Below are 13,202 nucleotides of genomic sequence, written 5' to 3'. Positions count from 1 at the left end.
AGGTTGGAGATGTCGTCGATAGACATTGCGGTAGGTCAACGATACGAGAGTAAAGACGATTTGGAGAGACGACTGAAACTTCTTACAGTGAGGCATCAATTTGATTTTGATGTAGAAACATTAACCCCGACATCATACGTTGTTAAGTGTTGGGTTGATGGATGTCTCCGGAGAGTTCGTGCTTCTACCCAAGGAGAATCCCCGACATTTAATGTTTGTATTTACGATTCGAAGCATACATGTTCCTGCACAGAGCGTTCTAATCGATCTCGACAAGCAACACCAGATATTTTAGGAGAGTTGTACAAGAACTTTCTCGGCGACGTTGGTCCGGCCGTTCGCCCTATGAGCGCCAGAGTAGCTATCACTAAGCAGTCTGGTATAAAAGTAATTACTTTTTTGTGGCTAAGTTATTTTAACGATACAGCTGAGTAATATCAAATGTAGCGGCTGACATATTCATACAATGCGGCTGGGTTACTATAATGTTAGATGTGGCTGGGTTATAGTAAAGATTTGGTTGAGTTATTTTTACGTTGTGGCTGTCTTAATTATTTGTTGCGGCTGAGTTATGAGGATCATTTTTTCATGTGAACAGATGGATTATTGGAAATCACACCGGACGCTGAAATTTGCAAGGGAAATCGACGAGGGAACACTTGAGTGTGGGTTTGAAAGCTTGCCTTCTTACTTATACATGATAGGAAGGGCAAATCCGAGTATAGTTACGCGTCTTCAAATCGATGAGCTTGGAAGATTCATGTATGTGTTTCTTGCCTTTGGTGCGAGCGTAAATGGGTTTCCTTTCATGCGCAAAGTTATTGTAGTCGACGGTACGTTTATCAATAGTAAATACAAATGGACGCTACTCACAGAACTAGCCCAGGACGGTAACTTTCAGATTTTTTCAATAGCCTTCGCAGTGGTTGACACAGAAAATGATGATTCGTGGTATTGGTTTTTTACGCAACTAAAACTTCTGATTCCTGACGACGAGGGTCTTGCGATAATCTCGGATATGCATAACTCTATAGGGAAAGCAATTAGAAATGTGTATCCGTTAGTTGCTCGGGGAATATGCCCCCACCATTTATATAAGAACATACTGGGACGGTACAAAGGAAAAGATGCATTCCGTCTGGTGAAAAAAGCGGCGAGATGTTTTAGGATGTCTGACTTTACTGCGATTTTCGAGGAGATTGAAGCGATTAATCCTGCACTCCACGGCTATCTCCAAAGAGCTGATGTCCGACTGTGGACGCGTGTTCATTTCCCGGACGAGAGGTATAATTTGATGACTACAAACATAGCGGAATCAATGAACAGAGCATTGTCGAATGCTAGAGGTCTAAACATTGTTCGAATATTAGAATCGATACGGGTTATGATGACCAGATGGTTTGCTGAACGGAGAGAGGATGCCAGATCGCAGCCAACGACGCTTACGCGTGGTGTCGAGAAACTACTACATGTAAGTCAGTCGTAACAGTAAAAATAAGTCTGTCTTTAAAATTCATAAAATTCTTAAGTCAGCCTTTGTAGTTCTTAAATCAGCCGTACTATGTAATAAGTCAGTCGTTTCATATTTATTCTTTTTTTGTTAATAGGGTCGTGTAACTGCCGCCAGAGATGTGACGGTACAAAGGATTGATGATCATCACACTGAAGTTAAATATGGATCTTCTAGCGAGTCTTTGAATGTTGTTAACTTGGTAGAGCAAAAATGCACATGTCGGCGTTTCGAACGCGAGAAATTACCATGTGTACACGCAATTGCAGCTGCGGAGTACAACAATGTTTGTTGTATATCCATGTGCAGTCCTTACTATAACAGTGCATATTTGGTGAGCGCATACGCTGAATCGGTCATGCCGGCTGACTCAACGCAACCTGTTCCAGAAATCGTGGCTAACCAACCGTGTTTGCCCCCGTCTATTCGTCAACAACCAGGAAGACCTAAGAAAAATAGGATGAAATCTGCTTTAGAAATTGCACTTCAAAACAAACGTCCTAGGAAAGAACACACATGTTCTCGATGTAGATAGAGTGGACATAATGCGAAAACTTGTCCGATGTAAGCAAGTGTTGTAGGGATTTTCATGTTTTTGTATTACAGCTGTGTTTTTGTTTTCATGTAAATGTATTACGGCTGGATTAGGGATTTTAATGTTTTTGTATTACGGTTGGGTTTTTGTTTTCAAACGGCTGATTTATTGAATGAATTTGTATTACAGATGGGTTATGGAATAACTTTCCGCCCACAATAAGAAACGTCGCGATATGAAAACCGTTTTACTGTCAAGAAATAAAGCACTTCTCGAACAATTATATGTTCAACTCTCACTAAATCAATTTCACAGTAAATGGAATATTTCCCTCTTCTTGAATTGCCTGAAGAAATTCAGGCGTTGGTGGTTGAACGTGTGGCCCGCAATTCCTTCCAAGATCTCTATGGCCTCAAAGCATCGTCCAAGTCGATGAAGGCGTTAGCAGAGCGGCGTGGTGTATACCATTTTTACGATGTGTTATCCGTTCCCTGGGGACTCAATATGCCTTCTTCGTTGTTGAAATCTTCTTCTCATTCGGCCTTAAAGAAGAAGAGATTTATCTCATGAAGCGTGCAGCAGATGCATGATATGAGCGTGCTGTGTATACACACACAATGACTCGAACAATCTTTTGTTGTGATGGGCAGTATTTTGCTGGTATTCCAAGAGAATCAGTTCAGAGGATAGGGAAACTAGTGCGATTTGTGAAATGAGGATGGGGTTTGGGGCATTCTGACGAGTTCCGCCAAAATAGGGCCGTGTTCGTTTCAGCTTATGTTCCGTCGTTCTACAGTGGCCAATGTGCAACACATAGGAGCGACAGTGTCTCTGCTTGTGGCACATTGATATGACTAAGGATGACAACATGTGTGAACGCTATTTCTGGATCAAAGAGATTGGCATGTTCTTACGTGATTTTGAACCGATAAGCGTTATTAGGGACACAAGGAAGTTGTGAAGATGTAATCTATCGGAATCTTATCTTTTTAAGTTCTTTGCTATGCCATTATGTATGTCTGACTACAAATTAATGTAATGAATGCTTAGTTATTGTTTATTTTTGGCTGATTTATAGTTTAATTACGGCTGAGTTACTGTTTTATCACGGCTGATTTATTGTTTTCAAGCACACACATCATGCAAACATCAACAACACATCATGCATAGTTATTAACAACGTTATTAATTATGACTGAGTTATTGTTTTATGACGGCTGATTTATTGTTTCTTTTGCCTGATTTATAGTTGAATTATGGCTCGGTTTATGTTTAATTATGGCTGAATTATCATTAGTTTAATTAGGCTGACTTTTGGTCACATAACATGAAGTCATGTTAGGCATTAAACACTAATGAAAAGAGGTTAATTTACGTGCATTGCAAAACGTTCAGATTTCTTAATTTACGTGCAGACATGTAAAACGTCAATTAAATACTTAGTCCAATCAAGCAAGCGGAGGGAGTAATAATTAGCCTTGATATTCTCATATTGTTGGCGGAGTTAAAGTATTAATCGTCTTGATATTATAAAGACATCGATATTTTCCACACTCGCCACCATTAATCGACAACTCAGTCCAATCAAGCAAGTGGTAACCTTCCTTTAATAATGAAAGCGGGTGACTGAGTTACTTTATACGTTTTGGTTGAGTTAGCTTAAAGTTGTGAGTGAGTTACTTTATAAGTTTTGGCTGAGTTAGCTTAAAGTTGTGACTGAGTTACCTTATACGTTTTGGCTGAGTTAGCTTAAAGTTGTGACTGAGTTACCTTATACGTTTTGGCTGAGTTTTGTCTATGTTTTATTATGGCTGCGTTTCGGAAACGTTCCGATTACTTGACGGCTGAGTTACTGTAATACGTTAAGTCTGAGTTACATAAAACATAGGCTGACTTATATGTACAAAACATTACTAAACAAAGAAGTAGTAGTAGCAAAGTAACAACATTCCAACCCCACAAACAACCACATTCCTCAAACAGCGACCCTGACTCATACATTCTTCTCATTTTCCCTCAGACGCCGTCTTCATTACTTCAATCTCTTTCTCCAACCGATCAACGTTAAGTCTGAATTCCGAGATGTCTTTGTTCATGCTACTTTTCAATGACATTATATCCTCAACCTCTTCCACCAAACACTCATCCGCCCATTTGAATAAATGTCTCTGTTTTCACAATATAACCAGATCTAAGTATTACGTTACAGAACATGCGAAATAAGAACCAAGACGAACCTTATTATATCCTTTTCCGCAGCAATAGTACAATCTTCCTCGATTTGTAGCGGTTCCAGATGTAGAAATGTAACAGGGTTCACCACACCAACATTGTTTCGGCGTTCCTCTTTCCGCGTTCAAACGCCGTCTGTAAGAATTTCCTGAAACGCATGATGAAGAAGACATTTTGATTATTAAAACAATTTCAGAAACAAAATGGAATTAGGGTGAGTAAGAAGACAACAAGATGAAACGGCGTCGTTTACTTATTTCCTTTTTATTAAATATAATAATATTTAAATGTCTCGATATTGTAAATCCCTTGACACATGCGTGGCAGCCGTGTATTTCAAACTCTTAATAATTAGCCTCGATATTATGTTTGAACCGAATTTTCCACACGCGCCATAATTAATCGACAACTCAGTCCAATCAAGCAAGCGGAAACGTCCCGTTAGAAATGTATTATATTAACATTCACAGCTGGGTTTTGGCTACGTTTTACTATGGCTGAATTATCATTAGTTTAATAACTGCTGAGTTTCAGTCACTTATGGTTGGGTTTATGTTTAATTAACATTTACAGCTGAGTTACCTTATACGTTCTAGCTGAGTTATTTTAACAGATATGACTGAATTATATTCACATTATGGTTGAGTTATAGTACTTAATATAAAAGAAATTTGAATTCGACATGTTTACATCCAAGAACCGAAATTATCAGATTCAAAGTACAGACAAGGCATCACTTTCAGAAACCAAAATTGTCAGGACCAAACTCTTCAAACATGTGGACGAGATCACGCCAAACTCTTGTTAACATCCACGGAGGCTTGGCGCAACGAAATAGCGTTCTGGCCACAAGATTAAAATGTGTCCAAAGTGTCGAATTATGCCTTCGATCCCGCGTGTTTTTGCGTTAGAACATAAAAGATTACAAAAACTGTTAAGAACACAATATAAAAATAACTCAGCGACGCTATGCTGCCATTTTAAGTGGACAAACTGTTCTTACAGCGAGTTGAAGAAACAAGCGTTCCTTAAAATGATCGGGAATTGCGCGGTATGTCGGCCAATCATGAACCCATCCTTCTGCAAGAATCGACGGGATGACGAGGGAGAGATCACTTAAAAATTTGCACCAGATAGTACTGGTTGTGTCAAGCAATTCTCCCGGACCATGGTATAGAAGAGGGAGGTTTTCACGATTTGCGGTGCTCTGCTCTCTATCTCTCTATCCCCATCAATGCGACACTGTTCTCTAACATCGTTGAATAACCAGGAACAATCGGCATAACTTTTGATGGGGATAGAGAGATATTGTTTAGGTTTTTTCTAGAGAGAGAAATGTGTAAGAGAGGAGACAATATATAGAAGGTACAGAATGTCAAACGTCTCGAGTTAAAATTTCCCAAGAATCAATTATCTTTTTCCCACCAAACGTCAAGATTAAGTTACACTTTACGCCTGAATTACTTTAACATTTACGGCTGACTTAGTAAATGGGGTTTAGGGTTTAGGGTTGCTTATTTAGGGTTTAGGTTTGCTTTTTTGGGTTTTTAGGTTTGGAATTTGGATTTATGGTGCAAGAAATATTATAAAAACAAAAATTCGTAATAGATAACAAAATAATAGTTTATGAGTTTTGAATTATGCTCACACCTTATATACATCAGTTAAGTTTAGGAGTATTTGTAAGACAACATATATCTCAAGATCATGATTGATTCTAAACTCGTAAATTCAATAAAGAAGACACATTCAGTTGATTATATATTCATTTCAAATTTATAATTGGAGTTTCAATTTAACATTTTAAAGTATAAACATTTAGTTTTTTTTGATTCTAGGGTATGTTTGAGGTATGGCTGAGTTGTAATATCGTAACGGTTGACTTATACTAATCGATACGACCGAGTTATATAAACATTTTACGATTTTAGGGTATGTTTGGGGTAAGGCTGAGTTACACATATACGACATGGCTGGGGTATAAGAACGATAAGACTGAGTCAAATACTTAATAAAGTACAAAATAACATAAGTCGAGTACAAAACAACAACATAAGTCAAGTACAAAATAATAAACACATGTTCAATTAGCCAGCAAACTGCTCATCTCAGAATTTCCTTCTTCATCGTGGCTCTCTGCTGCCATCTTCATCCATAACCTTGAATATTTTTATCGTTTATCCCATCAAACATTACACCAAGCGCTAGACACTCCACAAACTTCAACGAATACACCCCACAATCGCCAATCTAGGTGTTTTGTGGAGTGTATCTTTTGCTCCTCCTTCTGAATGAGAACTTCTTCTTACTAGGGGCTCGGATATTGGCAGAAATATGATAACTCAACATATACGGAATCATGTGCATCAGCGGTTTAAATGAATTTAGAATTCTATGCTCACTTTCAGGTGTTTCCTCTCCAAAGATTAGATCGTAGCAATCAATCTTCTCCTTCTTCAGATCCACATGATACGCAACCCAGTGATTTCTGCCGGTTTGAAGACATCCGTACAAGTGATCCACATCTTCATACCACTTCAAGTTTGTTGGATAGCGTTCGGGAAGCTTACCCTTTAACATATCTTCATAACCATTGCCTTTGAAATTGAACATACTAGGTTTTATCTTGAACTGAGTGAAATCGTGAATCAAAAAACTTTGCCACCAAACGTCAATGAAGGCAATCTGCTTAGACCAGAATGGAGTGGGATTTCGCATGGACCTTTTAATGTGGACGTTCAAATACGCAACGACATGCTACACAAATAATATTAACAAGTCAGCCGTGATATAATAAAAGAATATGTAAGTCAGTTGTAATATAATATATAACTCAGCCATACTAAAAGAATATGTAAGTCAGCCGTAATCAAATATATAACTCAGCCGAAATATAATAAAATTAATATATAGCTCAGCCGCACTAAAGACTTACATTATCAAACACCCATCCATATTCCTTTTCCATCCACGGTCTTTCATGGATGAGTATGCTGTAGAAGTCACCCTCATGATCAGCGGAGAGGACTGCTGGTTTATCTGCTGGTGCTGGTGCTGGTGGTTTGGGTGGAATTCGCTTAATCTGTTGCATTAGTTTTTCCAATAGCATCGGATCAACAGGTGCTAGAGGGTCATATATTTCTGATGAAGGAGTAACATTCTTCCTCATGCACGTCGTTCCATCATCTCCAACGTACGGAAAAACTAGTGGTGAAGAAAGTGTCGTCAATGCAAACCCTTTTGGAGATAATTGAACACGTTTCTCCCGATATTCCCTTACTATGGCAGATCTAATCACTTCCTGATTCTCGACATCAGACTCCGGCGCAATTTCGTTCTCTCCCCCAACACCTTCGTCAGTCACATCAGCAAATACACTGTCCTCTCCAGATGGAGTCACCTCTTTGTTCTTTGACTCAGCCTGTTTTCGATTCTTTACCCTCAGCCTCTTGTTTCTTCTTTAACTCAGCCTCTTTTTTCTTACTCTCAGCCTCTTTTTTCTTTGCTTCAGCCTCTTTTTTCTTAGCCTCAGCATCTTTTTTCTTAGGCTCAGCCGCTTTTTTCTTAGCCTCAGCCTTCTCCTTCCTCTTAAACGCAGCATCTGCCTGCGCTGCTTTTTTCTTCTCATTGGCTTCTTTACCCTTAACAATACGCCTGCCCCTGCAGCCGCGTCCATAGGCTGGAACCTTAGCATCCTTATCATTGTTAGTAGCCTTTGCAGGAGAAATTAATACGAAATCAAGAGGTTGACTATCAAGATCAGTAGCTTTAGCGACACTACCAAACTCCTCATCCAAAATCCTTTTCACCCATGATTCCTTATCAAGCTCCTTGGCCAAATTCTTCTTCGGTCCAAAAACCTTACCAGGAGTCGCAGCTAACGCTGGACTATTGACAGACTTCTGCTGCGTTTGAACCACCAATGATGCCAACAATAAAGATTTATCTACTGATGGTGGAGAGGGATTATCATTGTTTTCGGGAATTTTCCCAACTCCCAGAACTTTCAGACGCTCCTCCAGTAAAGCGTTCACCCTGTCATCAATGGTCTTTTGGTCCATCAATGGTCTGTTCCGGTCTAACTCGTAAGCTTCCAACCGTGACTAAAACTGCTCAAATTTCCTGGAAATATTATCCAGAGTACTCACAATGGTCGCCAGAGTCGCTTTGTTCTCCAACGCCAAATCTTTGCTACCTTCCTTCTCGCTAGAATCCTTTTTCGCTGCAGCATCTCCAGACTCATTATGTGTCTTAACTTTCTTCTGCTTCTTAGTGGGTGGCTCAGCTTCTGACGAAACTCCACCCTTCATTTTCTTCTTCTTCTCATTCCCCTTCCTCTGCGCATTACCCTGCGTATTCCTATGCACTTCCCAAACACCTTTCACAAATCTACCTCCATGTATGTCTGTTATCAAGCTAACGAGTTGTGGGTCGTCAGCTTCACCCGGCCATTTAGGAAACATCTCCTCAATTGAGTTCTTCAAAACCATTCTCCTCACACGCACCTGCAACACCGGGTTATAATTAAACTCAGCCACCAAAATAACACATAACTCAGCCATCAAATATAATAAACAGCCATAAAAAAACTAAAAACTCAGCGTTAAACCTTACCTTGCCATGCTCTTTGATTTCGGCAGCCAACAAGTTATCAAAACTTGCACGTGTACGCTTTCTACCCCATCGCAAAAGCGGAACGTCTTCATTATTCACCACCCTCCCAAAATTCTCACCGAAGCAGGCGATGGATTCATACGTCTTCATTATTCACCACGTCTTCATCATGCCGCTTATTGTGTATAAACCTCCTTTTGGAGCCAACGTTTTAATAGAGCCAATGAGAACTTCGTATGCAGTCCGACCCCATGGATACGACCCCATGGCTTCATCGTCGAATACCCTTATTGCACTTTCAAAAGGTTTCCTTGAATTGTGATGCAAACAATACTCCCATGGCTTGAAGAAGTAGCAGCCCCAACCACTTACGCTTTTCAAAACTCCAAAGCGGACAGAACGCTAATGCTTCCTTCAGTTCATCTAACTTGGGTCTCATCCCAAGCGGCACCTTCAACTCCTCCCAAAACTCTTTGTCTTGATCAGCTTTAAAAAATTTTGTTGGCAATGCACCTGTGTTTAACCCAGTGATCTCACCAAACTCGAGCAAGCTAAACCTGATAGGCTCATCAACCACGAGACACCATATCTCCTTCTTATGTACTCGCAGCTGTCTACATAGTAGATAGGGTACGGTCCTACCAGACCATATGCTTTCGCGTCCAGCTAGCCTAGCAACTACTCCAATGGGAGAGTTCACCAGTTTGAGTATCCTCGCGGTTCCTTCTTCGACGGTTTCTTCTTCGAGACGACAAAGACAATGTTCTTAGTTATTCTTTTTTTTCTTCTATGTAGTTATGTTGGAGAATAGACGGTTTGGTTTCTATTCTGATGATGTGCATATTTAATTAGTGATGTGGATTTAATGTTTAAAAATAATTTCAACTAAAAAAAAACTAACCAAAGATCTTTACAGTCATTTACTATGGGTAGGGAAACATTCTAGTAATTTTTAAAAGATGTTTAACACTCTAATAATAAATCAACTTTTCTTATACGTTCTAATAATTTTCTCTATATAATATTTTAAAACGTTATGTTGTTATCGTCGCAATGGTTTCATTAGAATAAGTGCAATACAACCAATGTGGAGAATTTCACTTTCAGTTGTAGTGACTTCGTAGGTAGAGATTGGCTATTTAAATTAATTAACTTTATGGCTTTTATTTTTATTATAAATATTTTAAAAGAACATAACACAAGTTATAGTTTTTAAAATACCACTATATATCTATATGCCAATTCTGTTAAAAAAATCCCTATTGATCGGTGTATGTCAGGATTTAAAATGAAACATCATTGTACTTTTTATCAAGCATACTATTCAAAGTTTCTTAGTAGTTAACTAAAATACTTAGCTGAGTTACAAATTTCAGCTTAAGAGAACATTAAACAAAAGCAGAGAATGATGATTGAGCACAAGCAGTGAAGCAGAGTAACTTGATTTTTATAAAATTTTAGTTTTTTCAAAATTATTAAGCCACAAATTTTAGCTTAGAGCACATTAAACAAAAAACAGGGGATGATTACAAGCATAATTACAAGATTTTATGAACTTTTAAAGTATATTCAAATTTATCATTAATTTTGATTAAAAGATTAACATGATATCTCAAGTATTAGACTTAAGAAAAAATTGGATATTAAATAACTCGCTGTTAGGAACTTATGATATTTTATGGAAATTCTCCAAACTTTTATGTTGTGGGCAGAAAATGCATCTCCAGAAAGAGCTTTGACAATACAATACAATACAATACAATACAAATAGGATGAGATCTACGCTTTGTCTGGGGTGAAACATGCATAAAATTTTATATATTCAAATTAGGATTGTTCAATCCGGATTTTAGTCTAGTCTCGGCTCAGTTTTTTGATATTTTGGTTTATAAAAATTATATACCATAAGGATTATTGCTTGCCTTGAGGAAAACGAAAGGCCAGTTTTTGGTTGTAGTTCTTGCTAAAAACCTAATGATAGGCGATGGTGACGGCGATACAATTTCGAAGGACGGCGCTTCAATTGTGAGGGCTGGTGATGGGATCTCAAAGGACGGCGAGTCCGAGCTTGGTGAAAGGAGGCTTGTGGAGGATATGGTCATTGGCACAGGTTCGATGGTTGAGAAATCGACTGAAAGGGTTTCCTATTCGACAGCTCTAACGGACGGTTCATCGGTTGCAGAGCTTAAGCCTGATTTCATTTTCAAGGATGGAGTTGCAGAGGTTGCGATACCAGAAGAGGTTTTTGCAGATGTGGTGCCGTATGGAAGTGTTTTATTGTTGGATACTTCATGAATGATGCCCCACATATTGGTTCGATCCATGCTACGGTGAATCGAATTTGGAATACCCCGGGGAAGTGAACAAAGATTGATGTCCAATTCATTGGAAAAACGACAGTGCTTTTAAGAATTGAGGACGAGGAAATGAGGAAGAGAGTTCTGAAAAAGAAGTTTTGGCATATCTCAGAGGTTCCTTTGATGTTGGGGGAGTGGACTCCTGAAATGACTCGCTCTCTGCCTGACCTTTCGGCGATGCCTTTGTGGGTGGATCTATCAAATGTTCCAGGCTATCTTTATTCTAAAGAAGGCCTCAAGTTCGTAGCCAGAACCTCGGGGAAGTTTGTAAAACTTCACCCGCACACAGAACGTTGTGTTCGAATGGATGTTGCAAGAATGTTAGTGGAAGTTGATTTAACAAAGCCATTACCAAACACGATAAGCTTTCAGGACAGAGATGGTCACACAGTCTTGGTATCTATCAACTACCCCTGGCTTCGTCCTCGTTGCCTCTCATGTTCAAAGGGGGGTCATTTTGCAAAGGATTGTGTATCACAGAAGACCCCTGCAGACATTTCAAATGAACCGGGAACGGACATAGTTGAGCTAGAAGGATTCTCTTCTAAAGAAGCCACAGAAAAAGCTAGTACTGAGATTGTGACAACGCTGATTACTGAGTTGAAGTCAATGCCGAGCAAATAGAATCTATCAAACAAGACCTGTCCAAATGAAGATTTGAACTTGGTCGGGGCTGAGCAGCAGGTGGAGATTAAATCAGCAGATAAGTGGGCTCTGGTTACGATAAAAAACGGTGGAGCTCCACTCCCGGTAAGGGGCATTCAGGGATGCTTTTCGCCAAATGGTTTCCAGTTATTACAAGATATGAGAGAAGAAGGAGAGATTGATGAGGCGGAAGAAGTGGAGGAGGATGGGTCTGAAGTGGAAGAGGAGGAAGTAAATCTGGAGGAATGTGTCGAAAGTGCGGTAGGCGAAGGCCAAGTTGCTGGGACTCAGGAGGCTCATAATAAAGTCAAAATGTTAGCAGATTCCATAGAAGATGATGAGAGGAACGCTGGTGCGATGGCTACTAAAAAGCAGAGCTCCTCGCTCTGGGGACGTGGAAGAGGATCAAAGCGTGGTTCATGCAATGGGCCAGCAACAGAAGGTGCAGAACTCAACCAAAAAGGCTTCCTCTCGGAGGCTCTGATGTCGTCAATATTTGCATGGAACATGCGTGGGTTCAACCAGCCACGCAAACAAAAGGTAGTCAGATACTGGGTAAAAGCGGCGAAACTGTCTATAGGGTGTTTGTTAGAGACTAAAGTGAAGGAGGAGAATTTTACTAAGGTTTTTGATGCGATTTTCCCTGGATGGAGCTGTGTACACAACTACTCCAGTCACAGGTTAGGTCGTATTTGGGTATGCTGGTCAGATGATGTTGAGGTGTGTCCTGTCTCTACTAGCATGCAAATGATTACAGTATGAGTGAGGTATAAAGTTTCAGGAGACACTTTCCTCTGTTCTTTTGTTTATGCATCCAATTATGCTAACGAAAGGAAGGAGTTGTGGCGGGAAATGGAGGAGATTGGGTGATTTGTGGCAAGCAATCCATGGATCATACAAGGAGATTTAACGTGGCTCTCTCGACACAAGGGCACTCTAGATACGCTGATTCTCGAATGGACATGAATGCAATTAAAGACTTTCAGGATGCGGTGCAGCAGTGTGACATGGTGGACCTTGCACAAGTTGGCCCTTCTTTCACTTGGACTAACTGCCAAGATGAAAACCCCATCAGTAAGAATTTGGATCGGGTGATGATAAATAGAAGTTGGATAGCTCAGTTCCCTCAAAGCTATGCCTCCTTTGAATCTAGTGGAGTTTCAGACCATCTTCGAATGCATATCCAGCTCAGGGATGTTCCACAAGGAAATATGAAGCCGTTTAAATTCTTTAATAATCTCACTGGTCATCCAAGATTCCTGGAGGTTGTCGCTCAGGTCTGGAATGAATCAGAGCTTCTCTATCACTC

The 13,202-nt window shown here is 39.7% G+C and overlaps 2 protein-coding genes across 2 annotated transcripts; one reads left to right on the top strand and one right to left on the bottom strand.

The window, feature by feature from the left end:
* Nucleotides 1-9: 9 nt before the first annotated feature.
* On the top strand, nt 10-2,045 carry LOC106323662. Its single transcript, XM_013761748.1, has 3 exons — nt 10-387; nt 599-1,471; nt 1,608-2,045. The coding sequence occupies exons 1-3, from the start codon at nt 10-12 to the stop codon at nt 2,043-2,045; spliced, it is 1,689 nt and encodes a 562-aa protein (XP_013617202.1).
* A 2,006-nt stretch (nt 2,046-4,051) lies between these two features.
* LOC106323661 lies at nt 4,052-9,041 on the bottom strand. The gene is made up of 7 exons (XM_013761747.1): nt 8,892-9,041; nt 8,426-8,782; nt 7,784-8,380; nt 7,213-7,698; nt 6,680-7,034; nt 4,283-4,425; nt 4,052-4,213 (listed from the first exon to the last, which is right to left on the bottom strand). Exons 1-7 carry the CDS (start codon nt 9,039-9,041, stop codon nt 4,052-4,054), a joined length of 2,250 nt encoding a protein of 749 aa, XP_013617201.1.
* Nucleotides 9,042-13,202: the final 4,161 nt, after the last annotated feature.

This window comes from Brassica oleracea, chromosome C2 (assembly GCF_000695525.1).
Source record: "Brassica oleracea var. oleracea cultivar TO1000 chromosome C2, BOL, whole genome shotgun sequence".
Taxonomy (NCBI): domain Eukaryota; kingdom Viridiplantae; phylum Streptophyta; class Magnoliopsida; order Brassicales; family Brassicaceae; genus Brassica; species Brassica oleracea.
This window is presented reverse-complemented; position numbering and strand designations above follow the sequence as displayed.

What these genes read in the sequence shown, in the direction of transcription:
- LOC106323661 (XM_013761747.1), bottom strand. Translation starts at nt 9,041, where the DNA reads ATGAAGACGTATGAATCCATCGCCTGCTTCGGTGAGAATTTTGGGAGG. An exon ending in AAATCAAAGAGCATGGCAAG is followed by an intron (nt 8,783 to 8,891) that starts GTAAGGTTTAAC and finishes CCGGTGTTGCAG; the next exon opens with GTGCGTGTGAGGAGAATGGT. An exon ending in CTAAGAAAAAAGAGGCTGAA is followed by an intron (nt 7,699 to 7,783) that starts GCAAAGAAAAAA and finishes AATCGAAAACAG; the next exon opens with GCTGAGTCAAAGAACAAAGA.
- LOC106323662 (XM_013761748.1), top strand. Translation starts at nt 10, where the DNA reads ATGTCGTCGATAGACATTGCGGTAGGTCAACGATACGAGAGTAAAGAC. An exon ending in CTAAGCAGTCTGGTATAAAA is followed by an intron (nt 388 to 598) that starts GTAATTACTTTT and finishes TCATGTGAACAG; the next exon opens with ATGGATTATTGGAAATCACA. An exon ending in GTGTCGAGAAACTACTACAT is followed by an intron (nt 1,472 to 1,607) that starts GTAAGTCAGTCG and finishes TTTTGTTAATAG; the next exon opens with GGTCGTGTAACTGCCGCCAG.